General features: G+C 38.1%; 2 protein-coding genes across 4 annotated transcripts; both read right to left on the bottom strand.

Moving 5' to 3' along the window:
- Nucleotides 1,267-7,613, bottom strand: LOC104766298 (probable acyl-activating enzyme 16, chloroplastic). Of its 3 annotated transcripts, none has more exons than XM_010490153.2 (18): nucleotides 7,206-7,612; nucleotides 6,664-6,855; nucleotides 6,130-6,244; nucleotides 5,483-5,610; nucleotides 4,789-4,997; nucleotides 4,599-4,714; nucleotides 4,338-4,487; nucleotides 4,140-4,207; nucleotides 3,778-3,883; nucleotides 3,526-3,684; nucleotides 3,356-3,409; nucleotides 3,175-3,255; nucleotides 2,845-2,982; nucleotides 2,244-2,403; nucleotides 2,042-2,121; nucleotides 1,797-1,945; nucleotides 1,619-1,676; nucleotides 1,267-1,524 (listed from the first exon to the last, which is right to left on the bottom strand). In XM_010490153.2, the coding sequence occupies exons 3-18, from the start codon at nucleotides 6,184-6,186 to the stop codon at nucleotides 1,432-1,434; spliced, it is 1,806 nt and encodes a 601-aa protein (XP_010488455.1). In that variant the 5' UTR covers nucleotides 6,187-6,244; nucleotides 6,664-6,855; nucleotides 7,206-7,612; the 3' UTR covers nucleotides 1,267-1,431. The 3 variants fall into 3 exon arrangements, 2 of the variants coding, with proteins under 2 accessions (XP_010488455.1, XP_010488454.1); XM_010490152.2 differs by having other exon boundaries at nucleotides 5,483-5,570; XR_763991.2 differs by having other exon boundaries at nucleotides 1,508-1,524; nucleotides 1,739-1,945; nucleotides 5,483-5,570; nucleotides 7,206-7,613.
- Nucleotides 8,584-10,869, bottom strand: LOC104766297 (probable glucan endo-1,3-beta-glucosidase A6). The gene is made up of 4 exons (XM_010490151.1): nucleotides 10,791-10,869; nucleotides 9,796-10,705; nucleotides 8,965-9,401; nucleotides 8,584-8,808 (listed from the first exon to the last, which is right to left on the bottom strand). Exons 1-4 carry the CDS (start codon nucleotides 10,834-10,836, stop codon nucleotides 8,771-8,773), a joined length of 1,431 nt encoding a protein of 476 aa, XP_010488453.1. The 5' UTR covers nucleotides 10,837-10,869; the 3' UTR covers nucleotides 8,584-8,770.

Genomic DNA, 16,997 nt, shown 5'->3' with positions numbered 1-16,997 from the left:
TGCATATATTGGCTTTATATACTGATATTTTCTGCAAGTTGGAACTTGGAAATAAACTAATAATATATGTATTAATTAAAACACCGTTATTATTTTAATTCATCACTAATCATTTTGTTTTATAAATATGAAAAAAAAAACAAAGAAACAAGAAAAAAACGAATACGTCGGCACGAGACATTTGCTAAGAGTGTGACACGGGATGGTAGGCAGGCTCAGGTCGTATCTATCCATTGGTGGCCCTTCGTGGCTTCTTTTGGCATTGCTGAAGTTAGACAATATAATCGTTTTACTATTTCTTTGAACCTTTGCTCTATTCTTTATTTTATTTTAATAGACCATCGACGAGAAACAAAAAAAAAGACCATCACTTTGCTTACCTCGTAGATAATATAACTCATTCACCCAACAGGATAAGCTCAAACCTCTCAGTAGAAATCTAGCATACATCTTTGGTTTATACTTGTTTAATGAAAATTTGTTAGAAATGGCCTTTTTAAAATATATTTTTTCAAAAATATTTTTATTTGAATATTTTTATTTTTATCATCTTTTACATAATTACAATATGTTAAATAAATTTTTAGAATTTTATTTTAGATTTAGGTTATCTATTTTACATTTAGGATATAACGTTAAGGGATATGGTATAATATTTAAGGTTTAGAGTTTATAATTTAGTCATTTTGTATATTAAAAAATGTATTTTTAAAAATGAACAAGAGTATTTTTGAAAAATGACATAAAAAAAAAATATTTTTTTGAAAATGCTCTTATTTAATAGACTAATACATATCGGCTCATTCGATCTTCAAACGAAATGCACGAACCCTTAGTTAGGTGAAGCTCTAACACATTTAGCACACCTTAATATTGTCAAGTCACCAAAAAGGTATATTTTTACATCTTATGACGTAAGCATGGCCTCCATTTTAGAGCTATAATTATCATTTGTTTTACATGAAATACAAAAGAAAGCATCACTTCCATCTTTTGGCTTTGAAGTGATAATGAAGTGAAAAGTTGTCACTTTCGAGTTGAATGTTATCACTTTGAAGTGGATAACTTTGAAGTGATAAATAGTTAAATGTCAAAAATTGTCACTGTGAGGCTAATTTAATCCAGCTATACAAAATTTGTATCAACAACTACACATAGAAGTCAAGATATCGCTAAATACTTAAACGTACAATTTGATTTTCACTGGTTCTATGAATCGTACAAGATCTAATAAGTATCTATAGGACTGCAGAACTGGATAATTCATCATAGTCGAAGAACAAAAAGTTTATTATGTTTCATGAAGTGGTATGCTTAATTATACTGCGTGAACGATATTTGAAGCTTATATTAACAATTGGAATAAGGACTGGTCCAATTTTTCTAATGCTTAACAAGGTGAACGTAAAGGAGCATGCTAAAATTTCTAGTCTACTTGTAGAGTCTTTCTATTTCATTCTTGTATTGATCAACCACCTTGTCCCGTCTTATTTTCATCGTTGGTGTCATTAATCCGTTGTCTATCTGTAAAGATATTACATAGAACGTTAACATAAGGACTGAATATTTTGAGTCCCAAATGAAAAGATTATGAATGAGACCGAACAAATGAACATACCGTGAAAGGCTCATCCACGATCAGAACAGGTCCAACTTGGAACGAACATTGTGATGTCCTGCATTATGGTTTATATATGAGTAATTGCACGATTAGGGCAAGTATACGCTTAAATCATACATTAGAGAGAGAGGGATCCAGATGCTCAAAGAGTAACACTTGGTCTCTGGATCAGTACCATTTCCTCAGTTCTTCATAGACCATGCTTGTTATCGTTTCCTTGCTAAGTTCATTGACTTCAAGATCTAGAGGTGAAATCTTCTGCTTTGCTGCTCCTTCTGCTGCTTCTTTGTTTGGGATAATAATAGCTCCGAGGCGGCGTTGATCCTGAGAACGAAAGATTATGGCCACATCGAAATCCAAAGATTAAATCCGTAAAACATCCCATACCACTGTTCCTAAATCAAACTTTCCAACAAGTACCTGTCCAATAACCACTATCTGTTGAATCAAATTGCTTCTCATGGCTGCTTCTTCAATCTCCAATGGTTCCACATTTTCACCTACAACGATCAAGCTGTTATCATACGTTTTTAACAATACATGCGGTGTTTAAAATGTATGCTAATCATACAGACAGTTGGAAACAGAATTTTAATTCAAGAAAGTAACAAATATGACATACCTGTTGATAGTACAATTGTGTCCTTGGCACGACCTTCAAGAACGATGACACCTCCACAGCTACGACTCCGTCCTACTGAGTGCTGAGGAGTAATCCAACCCATATCTCCAGTATTGAACCATCCATCTTCATCTATAACTTGCTTGGTGGCCAGTGGATTCTGAGGTAATCAACAGAAAGATGAGTTAACTTGATCTAACCACCAAACCCAAAGCCTTCATCCAAATCACAAAGAATGTTTCAGGAGTTCACATATTTAGCAAAAAAAAAAGAAATAGATTGCAAGAAATCTAGATTCCAATGAGATTCTTTAGATAAGGAATGATGAGTTCAAGATGAAAAGAGTTATACATAGACTAGTTAAGTGGTGTCCATTTCTTTCTGGATAAAATATGGGGTAGACAAGAAATCTCGATAGCCATCAACGTTTACGGAAAGCACAACACAGATTATAACAAGTTTTTTAACAACACCATAGAAGCCAATATATATACTCATGAACAGAAGAATCATAAACAAAATCTTGAAGGCTAAAATTTTGTAAATTTGTGCTATCTGGTCAAAAATTTGTCGTAAACAAAGAGCAGAAAGTGTGTATCACCTTATAGTAACCTTTCATCACCGGTGGGCCTCTGACTTTGACAATGCCCTTTGAACCAGGTGGAAGAACAGAACCAGTCTCAGGATCTACAATTTTGAATTCTGTATCTTTAATAGGGTGCCCAACTGAGCCAAGAACCTTCATAAAAAATTATCTTAACAAATATGTCACTTAGTAACATAACATAGAGAGTAAAAGATAGGAGACTTGTTATGTCTTCTTTTATAGCTCTTTTGGACTGATTGTGACCCAAACATTTGGTGCAAGATGAGAGCTTATTTTCCCATGATCACAAAAGAAAAGGTCATTTTGGTGAAAGTTTAAACTTACATTACAGTTAAGCCTCCGCGCAGAGACAACCGGTGAGGTTTCTGTCAAACCATACCCATTTTGTACATTCACACCGATGGCCTGCATAAAGAACTAAGCTGTTTACATATGGACAAAACAACTTGTTTAAATGCCAAAAACAAATAACATTAATCTCAAGAAGCAATATTGGCAGTCTAACCTCGAAAAACTTGTCAACATGCATAGGTAAGCTACCACCTCCACTAACACCAGCCTGGAGGAAACAAAGGTTAGATTGCAAGTCAGTCTTACAATCTTTCTGATAAGGTTAAGGAATCTTTCTTCGCCTCGAACTATAAAACTAGTAAAAGAAAAGGAAGTAGATACTACCTTTGTTATTCCAACAGAGGAACGAATTTTTCTATGGACAAGCTTTTCAGCCAACATATGCAATGGCAATAAGACAAACGCAACTACTCTCGCCCACAACCAATCCACCAACGAAGCAATATACATTGGAGGCTTTTGATTTTTTGTCAAACAAAGACCCTGCATACAAGAACAAAGAACTTATCACAACTCTATTACCACAAACTATTAGGCAGTACGAAATACTAAAGAGGACTCATCTGGTTCGCAAACCTCAGAAATTCTTCTCATCTCCGTATATGCAAGGCTGACTTTGATCAATGTAAGCGCCACAAATTTACGAGCAGGGGAGCTTGTAGAAATTTGCTTTTGAATCCCACTGCAATTCCCAGAAAATAGAGAAAGATGTTTAGATAATGACTGAAATCATGGAAGAAAAGAAATTCACTGTAAATCTTGAATGACCGAGTAGATACAGCCATGAGGGAAATCTTATACTTAGCTCTCAGTTGCGAGAGATGGCTTTAAAATATATATAACATATGTATATGAACAGTGACTCATAAGCCCTTATCAGTAAACTTCAGTAACAGTATAACCTATCTGAAAGTATTTGAATCTTGTAAGTTGCATACCTGTAGAGTGTCTCATATACTAAAGGAACTGAAATGAGATAGTGTGGTTGATACTGCTTGAGATCATCCTGTACCAAAAAACAAAAAAAAAAGTTTCAAATCCAAAGGGAAAAATATAAAATAAAATGCTTGAGTCACTGCAAAGTTTGAACGTCTCACAATCTCAATGATAAGATGTTTCTTTTAATCTCTCTATACCTTTAAGAATCTTATAGACGTATACTTTTGCTCTACTCCACATGTAAATATGAAGTATTCACAAGCCCGTTCATAGGCATGCCATGATGGCAGCATACTTAAAAATCTTTCCCCAGCTTCAGCAGGTACAAAGTCGGATAAATTTCTTATCTGTAGAGTAGTTCAAGATACCAAACAAACAAAACTTGTTTCAGAATGTAATAGCAAACTCAGTATTTTATAAAGGTGAACATAAATTGATGAGAAGTATTGGCCTTGAACCTGGTGTAACAAATTCTGATGGGTGAGCATAACACCTTTTGGATTTCCCGTGGTTCCGCTGGTATACATAATTGTGGCTGTATCATCTGGATTGATGAATTCATATTCATACCTCCCTGCAGTCATTTATTTTTTTAGCACTCCCAAAAACACTAAAGTGCTATATAAAGAAAGTAGATTTAGCACTTACCACCATCATTAGATCTTGCAAATTTTGCACGTCTCTCTTGTCCAAATCTTTTAATTTCGTTGTAACTATAGACTGGTGTCTGCCTACCCACTGTAACCAACGAAGATTTGTCCCCCCACAGAAGAATCACAAATCTTGGAGGTGCCTTGTAAGAAAATGACTCGGCAATGCGGTTGAAAAACTCAGGGTTATCCACAACAAGAGCAACACTGCAAGACAAATCACAACTCTGTACTGTAAAAAAATTTGAAAACAAGGAACTGGAGACGCGCATAGTAGGTAATTCAAAAGACAACTAAAAACCATTAGCTGCACGAAATCAGACAGTAGACATCATATGGAAGGACCAAAGACTTCTGTCTCTGTCATTTACGAATCTCCTTGATTAACTACGCCTCTATAGAAAGTCACATAATGAAGAATAATAAGACAAATGTGAAATCAAGATGTTGACTAAAATTACACCTAATCAAGACTGCGGATCACTATGAAACCAAATGAAATCTCTCTAAGCAAAACGGCAAAATGCTATCTGAAGTGACAGAAGTTCTAAAAATGGTTCATGAAAACAAGAAATTTTGATGACACAAGTGGTAAGTAAATGTGGTTGGTATGAATAAAGTAATTTGTTAACCTCTCACTCGAGTAAGATATTCACTTTAAACAACAAAAGAACAAAAAGGTCTAGATGTACCTTTCCGAATGACAGTATATTTGCAGTAACTCTTCAACAGAGGATCTAGATCCTCTAACAACATTGACTGCTCCTGTAGCCATTATACCTGGCATAAAGTAGTAAAGAGTAGGTAAACATACCAATACCTGCGGAGAAAAAAGAAAAATCGAAGAACCAAACGACATAATTAGAATGACTGCAGTAAAGCAGGGCAATTAAAACAACTTAACATGTGAACATCACTAGACTTTTCATGCTTTCTTCACTAGAATTTCATTATTTGGGCATGAAATTTAGGCACAGATGATTATCTATCAAATGAAAGGCTTTCGAACTAAAGTAAAAACTTTAAAAGTCTTAAGGTTGAACCATTTTCCCTTACAGAAACATTTAAAGAATGGATAGATAGGTGTTTGAAAAGGTGAAGCAGCATCATTTATAAGGACGAAAAGAAAATAACACCCCAAAACATATCTCAACAGATCATTGGTTGTCCTGGAATGGAAATGACCGATAGTTAATGTGTACAGTAAGCAATGACAAGCTCAATTTCCAAGTTTCATGACATAATCCAATAACGGGTAAGCCTCAAGCTTTAAGCAAATTATGTAATAGACAATAGTTAGTGAGTTTCCTACAGCGTTTCTATATAATAAACCACATACCTTGATCCGCAACAAGCCATCGACAAGAGTTATCAGCGAAAAGTGCAATCTTCTCATCTGCTTTCACTCCAACGACTCGCAAACCCTCAACAAAGTCCAAGATTTCTTGTTCCAACTGCAGTTTTAAGATGATTGAAATGAAAGCATCGAAATACTCAGCCAAATTTAACATCACTGAAAAATTCAAAAGTTATTACCCACCTATTTATCAGGCAGATATACAGTTGTAATAAAAATAACAAACACAAAGAGACATGCCAGACAATAATCATTAAAAGTATCAATTTAGTATGCTTCCAAACATACAAATATGGTTCATCTTCAGCACCTTCACTACTTATTAACAAGCAGATAAGATATGCAGCTTCAGAATGTCTATACATTACAGAACTAATAGATAAATAAAAGCTGATGGCCAATCAATTTTTAACTCATGAGCTTCAGTTGTTTCCCTAAGTTCTGACTCCTACTTAAAAAAAACCTCTGTTCCAAAAGTATGGAGATCTAAAGTGATTCAAGCAAAGCAGTTGTTACATGTCTGTACGTGAACGTAGAAGGCGGGTCATGATACGGATCCACCACCGCAACTTTGTCACCGTACTTCTCCACAGATGATCTCCAAATATCAGGAACAGCCTTCCATTCATTACAGCGCAAAGCTGCCTCCTTTGGCAATGATGAGCGTTCCAAGAAAGGTGAACACCGCCTTAACTCCTTCTCCTGAATCTATAATAAAGATACACAACTGGTGTTACATACCATTCAAATCAAAGTCAATTCAGCTTTTCATAAGACTTAAACCAAGTATCCTAATCCTAAACTAACAAGACTTAGCCACTACCTTAGACAAGTATCCTAAACTAACAAGACTGAGCCACTCGTTGTTATTCTGGTTTAGTGCAACAGCTAAACTAAAACCAACCCTTCTTCAGATTACTTACTTCTAAAATCAAAGTCAAAGGAGCAATTTTTTAAAAGTCCACAAACCAAAAAGGAACAGTTTTTAATTTAGTTCGCAACAAAAGAATCGAACCCATAAAAGAAAATTTTCAAAGTGAGTGATTAAAAGAACTCGCCGTGGACTCGCAGCTAACTCGAAAACCCCGTCTGCGGCCAAAACCCTTGTAACCAAACACCAACCTGACCCCAGAAACTTGAAATTGAGGAGCAGAGGAGCCGTGAGAAACGAGAATCGAAGGTCCCAGAGACGTTGACGCCATGGTTGAGGAGTAGAGGATGAAGAAAGGGTTATTGTCAGGTTGCTTGTTGCATAGAGATAGAGAGATGAGAGGAGAAAGAGAGAGAGATGAAGAAGCAAGAAAGGTAGAAGAAGAAGAAAGAGACGAGAGAGCATGTCGATGTCGTGATTACGATTATATCACAGAGAGAAAAAAATAAGAAAGAAAGAAAGATCAGTTCCAAGTTGGTTGGCACCGCTACAGAAGCATGGCAACTTCAGAGTCTCAGAGATAATAAAAACAAAACAGAGTTGATCATACACAATTTGTATATGACTTTTTTTCTTTTTTTCTTTTTTGACATTAATTGATTAATATATTTATTTACAACTTTGATTTTAGAATTACTTGCGTGTCATTCACCTTATATAGGTTGTAAATCAATCTACCAAAAAAATTATGATTCCTATTAATTAAAAAAATATATTTTTTCCAAAATTACATTTCAAAAAATTGTCCCTTTAAAATTTTTTATTTAAAGTACAATTAAAAAATTGATATTTATTCAAGTATGTGCGTATTTTATAAACATAAATTTTCTTTATCTATATATATATAAGTAAATTTGTATATATATTATAAATATTGTATAATTATTTGTTTAAAAGCTTTTAATTTTTTTTTTATAAATAGTTGGATCGAATCTCCGAGTATAATATCTAATATCTAAAAATATATTGTAAATCTTATAAAATTTTTAGAATTGATAAAAAGTATATATATTTTTTGTAGCCATTACATATTAGCCACAAACCAGACACAAAACGATACGAGGTCCAACCAATCAAAATGTTATAATCTAATATTTTATTTAAAAATAAATTTAAATTAAATTAAAGAACAATAACAAATTAAGGAAACAAATTCTGTATACTTTTATTTAAAGAAAGTTAAATATTGACTTGATTTAGATTTTACTATTAAACGAGATTATATATCGGTTTGGTTTATAAATGAGAATTAGGGTTTATATTTTACAATTAAAACGAAATTATATGTCGGTTTGAGTTTACAAATGAGGTGGTTAGAATTTAGATTTTATAATTACAACGAAATTATATGTTGGTTTTGGTTTACAAATGAGGTGGTCAGGTTTTAGATTTTACAATTAGAACGAAATTATATGTATACAGATTTTATTTTCTTATTTTAGAAAAGGATGAATGTAGAGGTTCACCTAATGAGACAAGATCAGGGATTGCAATCTTTGCATCAAAATATTTAGTAACATTTCTTTATATAGATTATTCGATCTTTCTCAACAATAGGAAACAAGGATCGTAAAAGCTTGGAACAAAACGGAAATTAACAAATTATCAAGAATTAGATTGACTTAATACGAAAGATCCAGCTTTTGTTTCTTTCTTCTCCACACAACACGCCTAAGTCACACGAGGCAGCCCTTACAGGGTAACGCTAGGGAACTTGCAACGCTCGTTTCCTATAATAAAAATAAGTAGTCATTACAAATAACAAACATAATATTATTTTGGTGTCAAGAAATGCCCTTACTCCATATAGAAACTACAATTTCGAATAAAATTGCATTTACGTCTGTTTAGAGTTCTTCTTGTGAGACAAGTTTAGAGAAACTCACCAGGGTTGGTCGTCGTCTCACGGGACAAGCCATTAAAGTAGCATTGAGAGCTTTGGTTCCGGAACTGAGCCCAGTACGAGCTAAATGCATAGCTTGCATGCCAAGATACAGAGACCGGTGCGTAACACTCTCTCCCCGGCGCCAACGCTGCACAAGTTTCATTGCTTCTTCCGCAAGCAAAGTTGAGTGCCTGCCCTAACTCTGCCTCGCCTGCCCCATCTACCGCCACACACCACACACTCCCCTTGAACGGAACATTGTTACTCGGTTTAGGCAACTTATCAAAGCTTGAAACCGATCTTGTACCGCTGAAATCTATTTCGTAGATAGGTGTACCGTCATGATTCAAAATGCCCCAGTGTCTCTCTGTTCCCGAACCGGGTTTTTGGTTTTCGTTGAACAAGGAGAACAAAAACGTCGGTATAGGTGCACCGCGCCTAGCTGGTGTACCGAGTGGTGGGTTAGCGGTCAACTTCTTGATCAAATTCCGGTTATATGTCGCGGCATTGAGAATATTGGCACCGGTTTCGAGGATATCACCGGCATTAGGCCACCCGGTTTCCGAAATTGCGAGACGGACGTCAGGATAACCGAGCTTGGCCATTGCAAAGATAACCGAATCGAGCATCTGGTCTAGAAGATTGGTGTAAACCAAACCGGTTTGAGGATCGATATAAGTCGAATTCGACNGATCTTGTACCGCTGAAATCTATTTCGTAGATAGGTGTACCGTCATGATTCAAAATGCCCCAGTGTCTCTCTGTTCCCGAACCGGGTTTTTGGTTTTCGTTGAACAAGGAGAACAAAAACGTCGGTATAGGTGCACCGCGCCTAGCTGGTGTACCGAGTGGTGGGTTAGCGGTCAACTTCTTGATCAAATTCCGGTTATATGTCGCGGCATTGAGAATATTGGCACCGGTTTCGAGGATATCACCGGCATTAGGCCACCCGGTTTCCGAAATTGCGAGACGGACGTCAGGATAACCGAGCTTGGCCATTGCAAAGATAACCGAATCGAGCATCTGGTCTAGAAGATTGGTGTAAACCAAACCGGTTTGAGGATCGATATAAGTCGAATTCGACTCGAAAAGAGCGTAATCCAAATGGTTATTAACCGGATCAGTGGACCAAGGGAAGTAAGGGTAAACATCAAGAAAGAAGAAAGAGTTTGTTCCATTGAGAAACTTCAACAACGGTAACATCACCGGAACAGCTATATCTTCCCGGAACGCACCACTCGAGGGAGGGAAACTCGAACGAAGAGCGTCCATGGCTAGAGGAGTCCCGACTTTGATGTTGTGAATCCCACGAGCTCTAAGAGAATTCACAACTTTACGCATGGCAGGGACTAGATTGGCCCATATTTGTTTGTCTTGATCAGAACTGTAGCTGAGGATTTCGTTTCCAACGAGGACGAATCTGATTCGGGTTTGTGGGTAGAAAGGAAGGACGTTGGTGGCAATCCAGTTGTCAGCAGTGGCTTGATCAGCGCCAATTGAAATGATCTGGTCGTTAGGGACCATGATGGTGACGTAAAGATTGGTCTTAGAGAGGAGCTTTAGGGTTTCTGGATCAGCGTCGTAGAGCTTGACGTGGCCTGCTTTAAGGGATTTGATGAGGTTGATTGATTGGTAAGGAGAAGGAAGATTGTTGTCTAATTTCCCATAGTTGATCCCAATCCTGCTTGCAAGTGCTAACACTGTTCTGTTGCTTTGGGAACCAATCGCATAGCAACGTGAACCTGTAAAAAAAACATTAGACAGTTATATAAAAAGAAAGATTGTGTTTTAAGTAATCTTAATGTATATGTATGTAATGAGACTTACTTGAAAGGACAAGAAGAGTCAAGAGGAAGAGAGCAAAACGAGACATTGTATATTTTTTTTTTTCTTTTGTTGAAGAGGAGAGTGATTTGGAATGAAGGAGAAGAGACTTTGTTGAGGAGTATTTAAAAGGAGAGATTAATGGATTTGTGTTTAAGGATTAGATATAATCATTCATGCAAGAAAAGCTTTTTGGTTAACTATTACTAATTGTTTCTTGAATTCTCACAGTTCTNAAAAAAAAAAAAAAAAAAAAAAAAAACTTTGTAGACTTATTGCTAATAGTAATGTTAAATTTATATCTCATCAACAAACATGTTGTTACAACATGAAAAGAAAGAAATATTTAGTTTTTATTTTATATTTAAAAGCATTTTTCATCTAATATTAAATAAGATATTCCACCGCGAATCTTGGAGGGTAGGGTTTTCTCTCGAGAGCTTAGCGGCGGCGAATCTGATTTTATCCAGTAAAACCCTAGATCTCTTTCAGCAATTGAATCTTGTCAATTTTGCTGTCTCATTAGGCTAGTTTGGCTTCAGTTCTCTGGTTAGTTCTCTCAGTGAGTCGATTTAGGGATATTTTGGAGAGATTGATCTGTTCTGAAGAGAAGCTTTCTGTCTTAAGTGCTTTTAAGATGAATCGACTAAGGAAGAAGAAAGAACTATCCCTCATGGATGAGTTGAGAGAGCGTAATCTATTAAGGGAAGGAGAAATGGTGGAAGTCCCGGATCTGGGGAACGAAGATTTGATTGAAGAAAACTCTCTGAGTGTTATAGTGCGTTGTCTTAACCCTTCGGTTCATAAGGTGGGAGGTCTAGTTAAAGCGCTGCCACCCATCTGGGGTATGGAAGATAGGGTTAAAGGAAGAGGAGTTGGAGATAATAGAGTTCAATTTATCTTCGAATCAGAAGGAGATCTATACCATGTATTGTTTCGAGGTCCCTGGTTTGTGAATGGCTGGATAGTATCACTTGACCAATGGAAACCTAATCCAGGGCCAGATTTTCTTAATAGGATCCTCTTCTGGGTTCGTATTAGAAATCTCCCTATTCACCTTCTGAAAAAACAAGCAGTGGAGAGCATTATAGAGCCCCGGGGTCAGATTGAAGCGGTGGAGCTACACGCAAAAAGCTCTTCCTCGTTAGAATATGTGCGGGCCAGAGCATGGTTTAAGGCTGATGATCCGCTGGAATTTGTAAAGAATGTGAAATTCTCTTCGGGGGAGATTGTGAAGGTGGAGTTGGAATATGAGAAGCTTTTGAAGGTTTGTTTTTCATGTATGAGACTCACTCATGACCAGACAAATTGTCCTTTTGAAATCGCTAAATGTGCATCCCAGAAAAGGAGCACCAAAAAAGATTTAGGGAAGGACCCTGGAAGATCCAAAAGCAAAGGCAAGAGGGTTGTGGTAGAAAATCAGGAACAATCTAACGAGGCAAGAAGGTCTTTTGGGTCTCAATCGGAACACTCTGAACCGTCGGCCAAAAACAAGAAAGACTTGCAAGAACGACTTCAGTGGCCGAAGAAAGACAATCAGACAACCTCCTCCCGTGTAGCTCAGGTATGGCGACCTAAGGAGATGGTGACTAGAGCTGAGGATCAAAGGTCTGCAAAAGGGGATGGCCCAAAAAGTTCAAAAAGCTCAGGAGAATCAGCATACACGCCTTCAAAAAGAAGGAGATTAAGTAATAGTGGGGATAGAAATACAAAGAGGGCTCGCTTAGGTGACCTAGACATACCTGTTCAGTCTCCTTCTGTTTTTGAAAGGTTGGGGAATCAAGACGACTTACCCTTGCTCTCTCTAGATCATGGTAAGAAAGGAGGATCCCCTGCTGATAAACAGAAGAGCGCTTCGACAGTCTTTGAAAGATTGGGTTCCCAAACCTCAAGCTCTAGTCCACGACATGGAGTGACTAACACTCAATCGGAACATTCTGCTCCAGTAGCAGCTCATTCTGCTTTTATAGCAGCAAAGTCTCTCGACATCCCTGCTTATGGGAAACGGAGAGCAAACAAGAAAGAAGGGTTGATGATTAATTCCAACCCTTCGAGATCAATATGAGGATATTGAGCTGGAACTGTCAGGGGGTGGGGAATACCCCTACAGTTCGACACCTAAGGGAGATACGAGGTCGGTATTTTCCCGAGGTAACATTCCTCTGTGAGACCAAGAAAAAGCGAGATTACTTGGAGAATGTAGTGAATCATTTAGGTTATTTTGATTTGCATACGGTAGAACCAGTTGGTAAGAGTGGAGGCCTTGCTTTGATGTGGAAAAATTCAGTGTCTGTGAAAATTATCCAATCTGATAAGAGGATGATTGATGCCTTGGTCTCTTGGCAAAGCAAAGAATTCTACCTAACTTGTGTGTATGGAGAACCAGTTCAAAGCGAGAGAGGGGAGCTTTGGGAGAGGCTCTCGCGGATTGCTATTAATAGACGAGGGTGCTGGCTTTTAAAAGGAGACTTTAATGAGCTGATAGATCCTTCGGAGAAGCTTGGAGGCCCAATGAGAAAGGAAGCTTCCTGTAAGGAGTTCAGACAGATGCTCTCGGTTTGTGGATTATGGGAAATCAAACATATGGGCTACCAATACTCATGGTTTGGCAATAGAAACAATGAATTGGTGCAATGTAGACTGGATCGAACAGTTGCAAATCAATTCTGGATGGAGCTTTTCCCTCAAGCACAAGCGGTATATCTGCAAAAAGTAAGCTCTGATCATAGTCCTTTGATAACCTGTTTTTTGGGTGAACAGTGGAAGAGTTGGGCAGGGTTCAAATATGATCAAAGATGGTGCGCTAGAGAGGGTTTTAAAGAGCTAATTGCTGATTTCTGGAAAGGCGTGGGAAACTCAAATAATGACTCAATGATGGCGAGAATTGCTCAATGAAGAAAAGTTATATCCAGATGGAAGAGAGACAATCAACCTAGCTCTACAAGGAGGATTCATGACTTACACTTCCATATTGATAGAGTTACCCGTCAAATCCCTTTCAGGAAAGCAGAGTTTGCAAGACTAAAAAAGGAGTTGAATGAAGAGTATCGACATGAGGAGCAGTTTTGGAAGGATAAAAGCAGACTGTCTTGGCTTAATAATGGGGATAGGAACACCGAATTCACGCTGCAACCAAAAATAGAAGAGCACAAAACCGAATCCAATGTCTTGTGGATGAAGAAGGAAAGGAATGGTTTGCAGACAGGGATTTAGGACGTCTTGCTGAAAAGTATTTTAAACTATTATTCACCTCGGAGGATGTAGGGCACCAGATTGATGAGAGGGTGAATGCAGGAAATCAGATATCCCTAGAGCAGAATGAGCAGCTTCTAAAACCAGTATCAAGGGAAGAAGTCTGAAGAGCTGTCTTTAGCATTAATCCGAACAAAAGCCCTGGGCCATATGGTATGACAGGACACTTTTATCAGCAGCATTGGGATGTCTTAGGAGATCATTTGCTGGAGATGGTCCGAGAGTTTTTCAGAACAGGGCAAATGGATAGAGAAATGAATAAAACTCATATCTGTCTGATCCCAAAGAAGCATAAGTCGATGAAATTGTCGGAATTCAGGCTAATCAGTTTAAGCAATGTGATCTATAAGATCATTGAAAAAGTGTTGGCGAATAGGCTTAAGAAAGTTTTGCCTGATGTCATCTCTGATACTCAAGCAGCGTTTATCCAAGGAAGACTGATTTCAGACAATATCTTGGTGGCACATGAACTAATTCATGCTCTCAATTCGAATAATAAATGTTCCTCAGAGTTCATTGCGATCAAGACAGATGTATCTAAGGCTTTTGATAGAATTGAATGGTCTTTCCTGGAGAACTCACTAAAGCTGCTAGGTTTCTCTGAACACTGGGTTAGTCTTCTATTGAGCTGTGTGACCATGGTAAACTATCAAGTTCTGCTCAATGGTACTCCCTATGGAGAGATTGTCCCGACAAGGGGATTGAGACAAGGAGATCCTTTATCGCCGTACCTATTCGTTCTATGTACGGAGATGTTGGTCAGAATGTTACAGAAAGCTGAAAAAGAAAGATCAATTACAGGCCTTCCAGTTGCAAGAGGAGCTCCTCCTGTCTCTCACCTTCTCTTTGCTGATGACAGTATATTCTATTGTCGGGAGAAGGAGGAGGAGCTTCAAAGTTTATTAAGCATTCTTGATGAGTACAGTCTAGCTTCTGGGCAGAGAATAAACTATCAAAAATCAAGCATTTATTTTGGGAAGAATATTCCTCAGGAGAGAAGACCTGCAATCAAAAGTAAAACTGGGATCACAGAAGAAGGAGGAGAAGGATTTTATCTAGGACTTCCGGAAGCTTTTGGTGGTTCTAAAGTTACCATCCTGAATTACTTAAAGGAGCGGCTTCAACAAAAAATCTCAGGTTGGCAAACAAACTTTCTTTCTCCTGAGGGAAAAGAAATATTACTGAAAGCGGTGGCAATGGCTTTGCCAACATACACCATGGCATGCTTTAAGATCCCAAAGAAGGTTTGTCAACAAATGGCATCTGTTATGGCTGACTTTTGGTGGAGAAATAATCAAGATTCCAGGGGTATGCATTGGAAAGCCTGGGACCAGCTGAGTAAACCAAAGAAGGACGAAGGGTTGGGCTTTAAAGACATTGAAGCATTCAATATAGCTTTACTCGGAAAACAGCTTTGGAGGATGCTAACTTGTCCAAACACGCTAATGGCCAGAATATATAAAAGTAGATATTTCAGTAAAACCAATCCTCTACAAGCAAAACTAGGCTCCAGACCATCATTCGCGTGGAGAAGCATCTTTCAGGCGCAGGAGCTTTTAAAGCAAGGGGCGAGAATGGTAATTGGTGATGGTGGATCAACTAACATATGGCAAGATCATTGGGTTCAGCTGAAACCTGCCAGGAGCGTCCAACGAACCAAACACATACCACCTACACTAAGAAGCTCGGTGTCTAGGCTTACCAAAGTAAGCGACTTACTCATTGACAATGGGAAAGAATGGCGGAGAGACCTTCTGGATGTGATCTTTACTGATGACGATAGGAATTGGATTGAGGATTTATGCCCGATGGGAAGGAACAGACGGGATGGTTATACATGGGATTATGCACGGTCTGGTCACTACTCGGTGAAGTCAGGGTATTGGGTCATCACTCAAGTTATTAATGCCAGAAAACGATTACAGGAGGTGGACCAACCCAGCTTAAATCCTCTCATCCAACAAGTGTGGAAAACTGAAACCAGCCCAAAGATCCAACATTTTCTATGGAAGTGCCTGACTAACAGTATTTCAGTGGCGAAGAACCTGTATCTTCGTCATCTATCCAAAGAAAATGCTTGTCCAAGGTGCCCAAACTTAGAAGAATCGATTAATCATTTGATGTTCTCTTGTACCTACGCTCGACAAGTCTGGGCTTTGTCACCTATTCCGGCTCCCCCAGGAGGCAATTGGAGTGATTCATTCTATGCTAATATGTACCATGTTCTAAATCTCCAGACAATACTGCCCCAATATGAAGGTTTAAGCAAAGTGATACCCTGGTTGTTGTGGCGAATTTGGAAGGCCAGGAATAATCTCATTTTTCAGGGAAAGGATTACACTGCTCAGGATACGGTCATGAAAGCTCTGGAGGACATGGAAGAATGGACTCAACGAACAGAACAGAAAGGAAATGAAGGGGAGCGTACTGCAGAGAGAAACAGAGCCATTGCAAAATGGGAACCCCCACAGAACGGTTGGGTTAAATGTAATACTGACGGATCTTGGATGGGGGAGACCAATCACAGCGGTACAGGATGGGTTCTTAGAGACCATAATGGTGAAGTTTTGTGGGTAGGAGCACATGCTATCCGGAAAGCACATTCTGTCTTGGAAGTAGAATTAGAGGCATTAAGGAGGGCGATTGCATCAATGGTATGTTTGAACTATACTCGTATTATCTTTGAATCGGACTCAGTGGGGGCAGTCAACTTAGTGCATAGTGATGAATGCTGGCCAGCGTTTGCACCAATTCTACAGGACATTCATGAGAAGCTCCTTACCATTTCCGATTTCAAGATCGTTTTTTCTCCTAGAGGTTGTAATAAAGTGGCTGATAGAGTAGCAAGGGAATCTCTTTCTCTACAGAATTATGATCCTAAGTTATACTCATTAGCGCCAAATTGGATAACATATGATGTAATGGTGGATAAACCAAGTGTAATTTGACTTTGGTGAA

The sequence above is a fragment of the Camelina sativa genome, chromosome 19, assembly GCF_000633955.1.
Source record: "Camelina sativa cultivar DH55 chromosome 19, Cs, whole genome shotgun sequence".
NCBI classification, from domain to species: Eukaryota; Viridiplantae; Streptophyta; class Magnoliopsida; order Brassicales; family Brassicaceae; genus Camelina; species Camelina sativa.
This window is presented reverse-complemented; position numbering and strand designations above follow the sequence as displayed.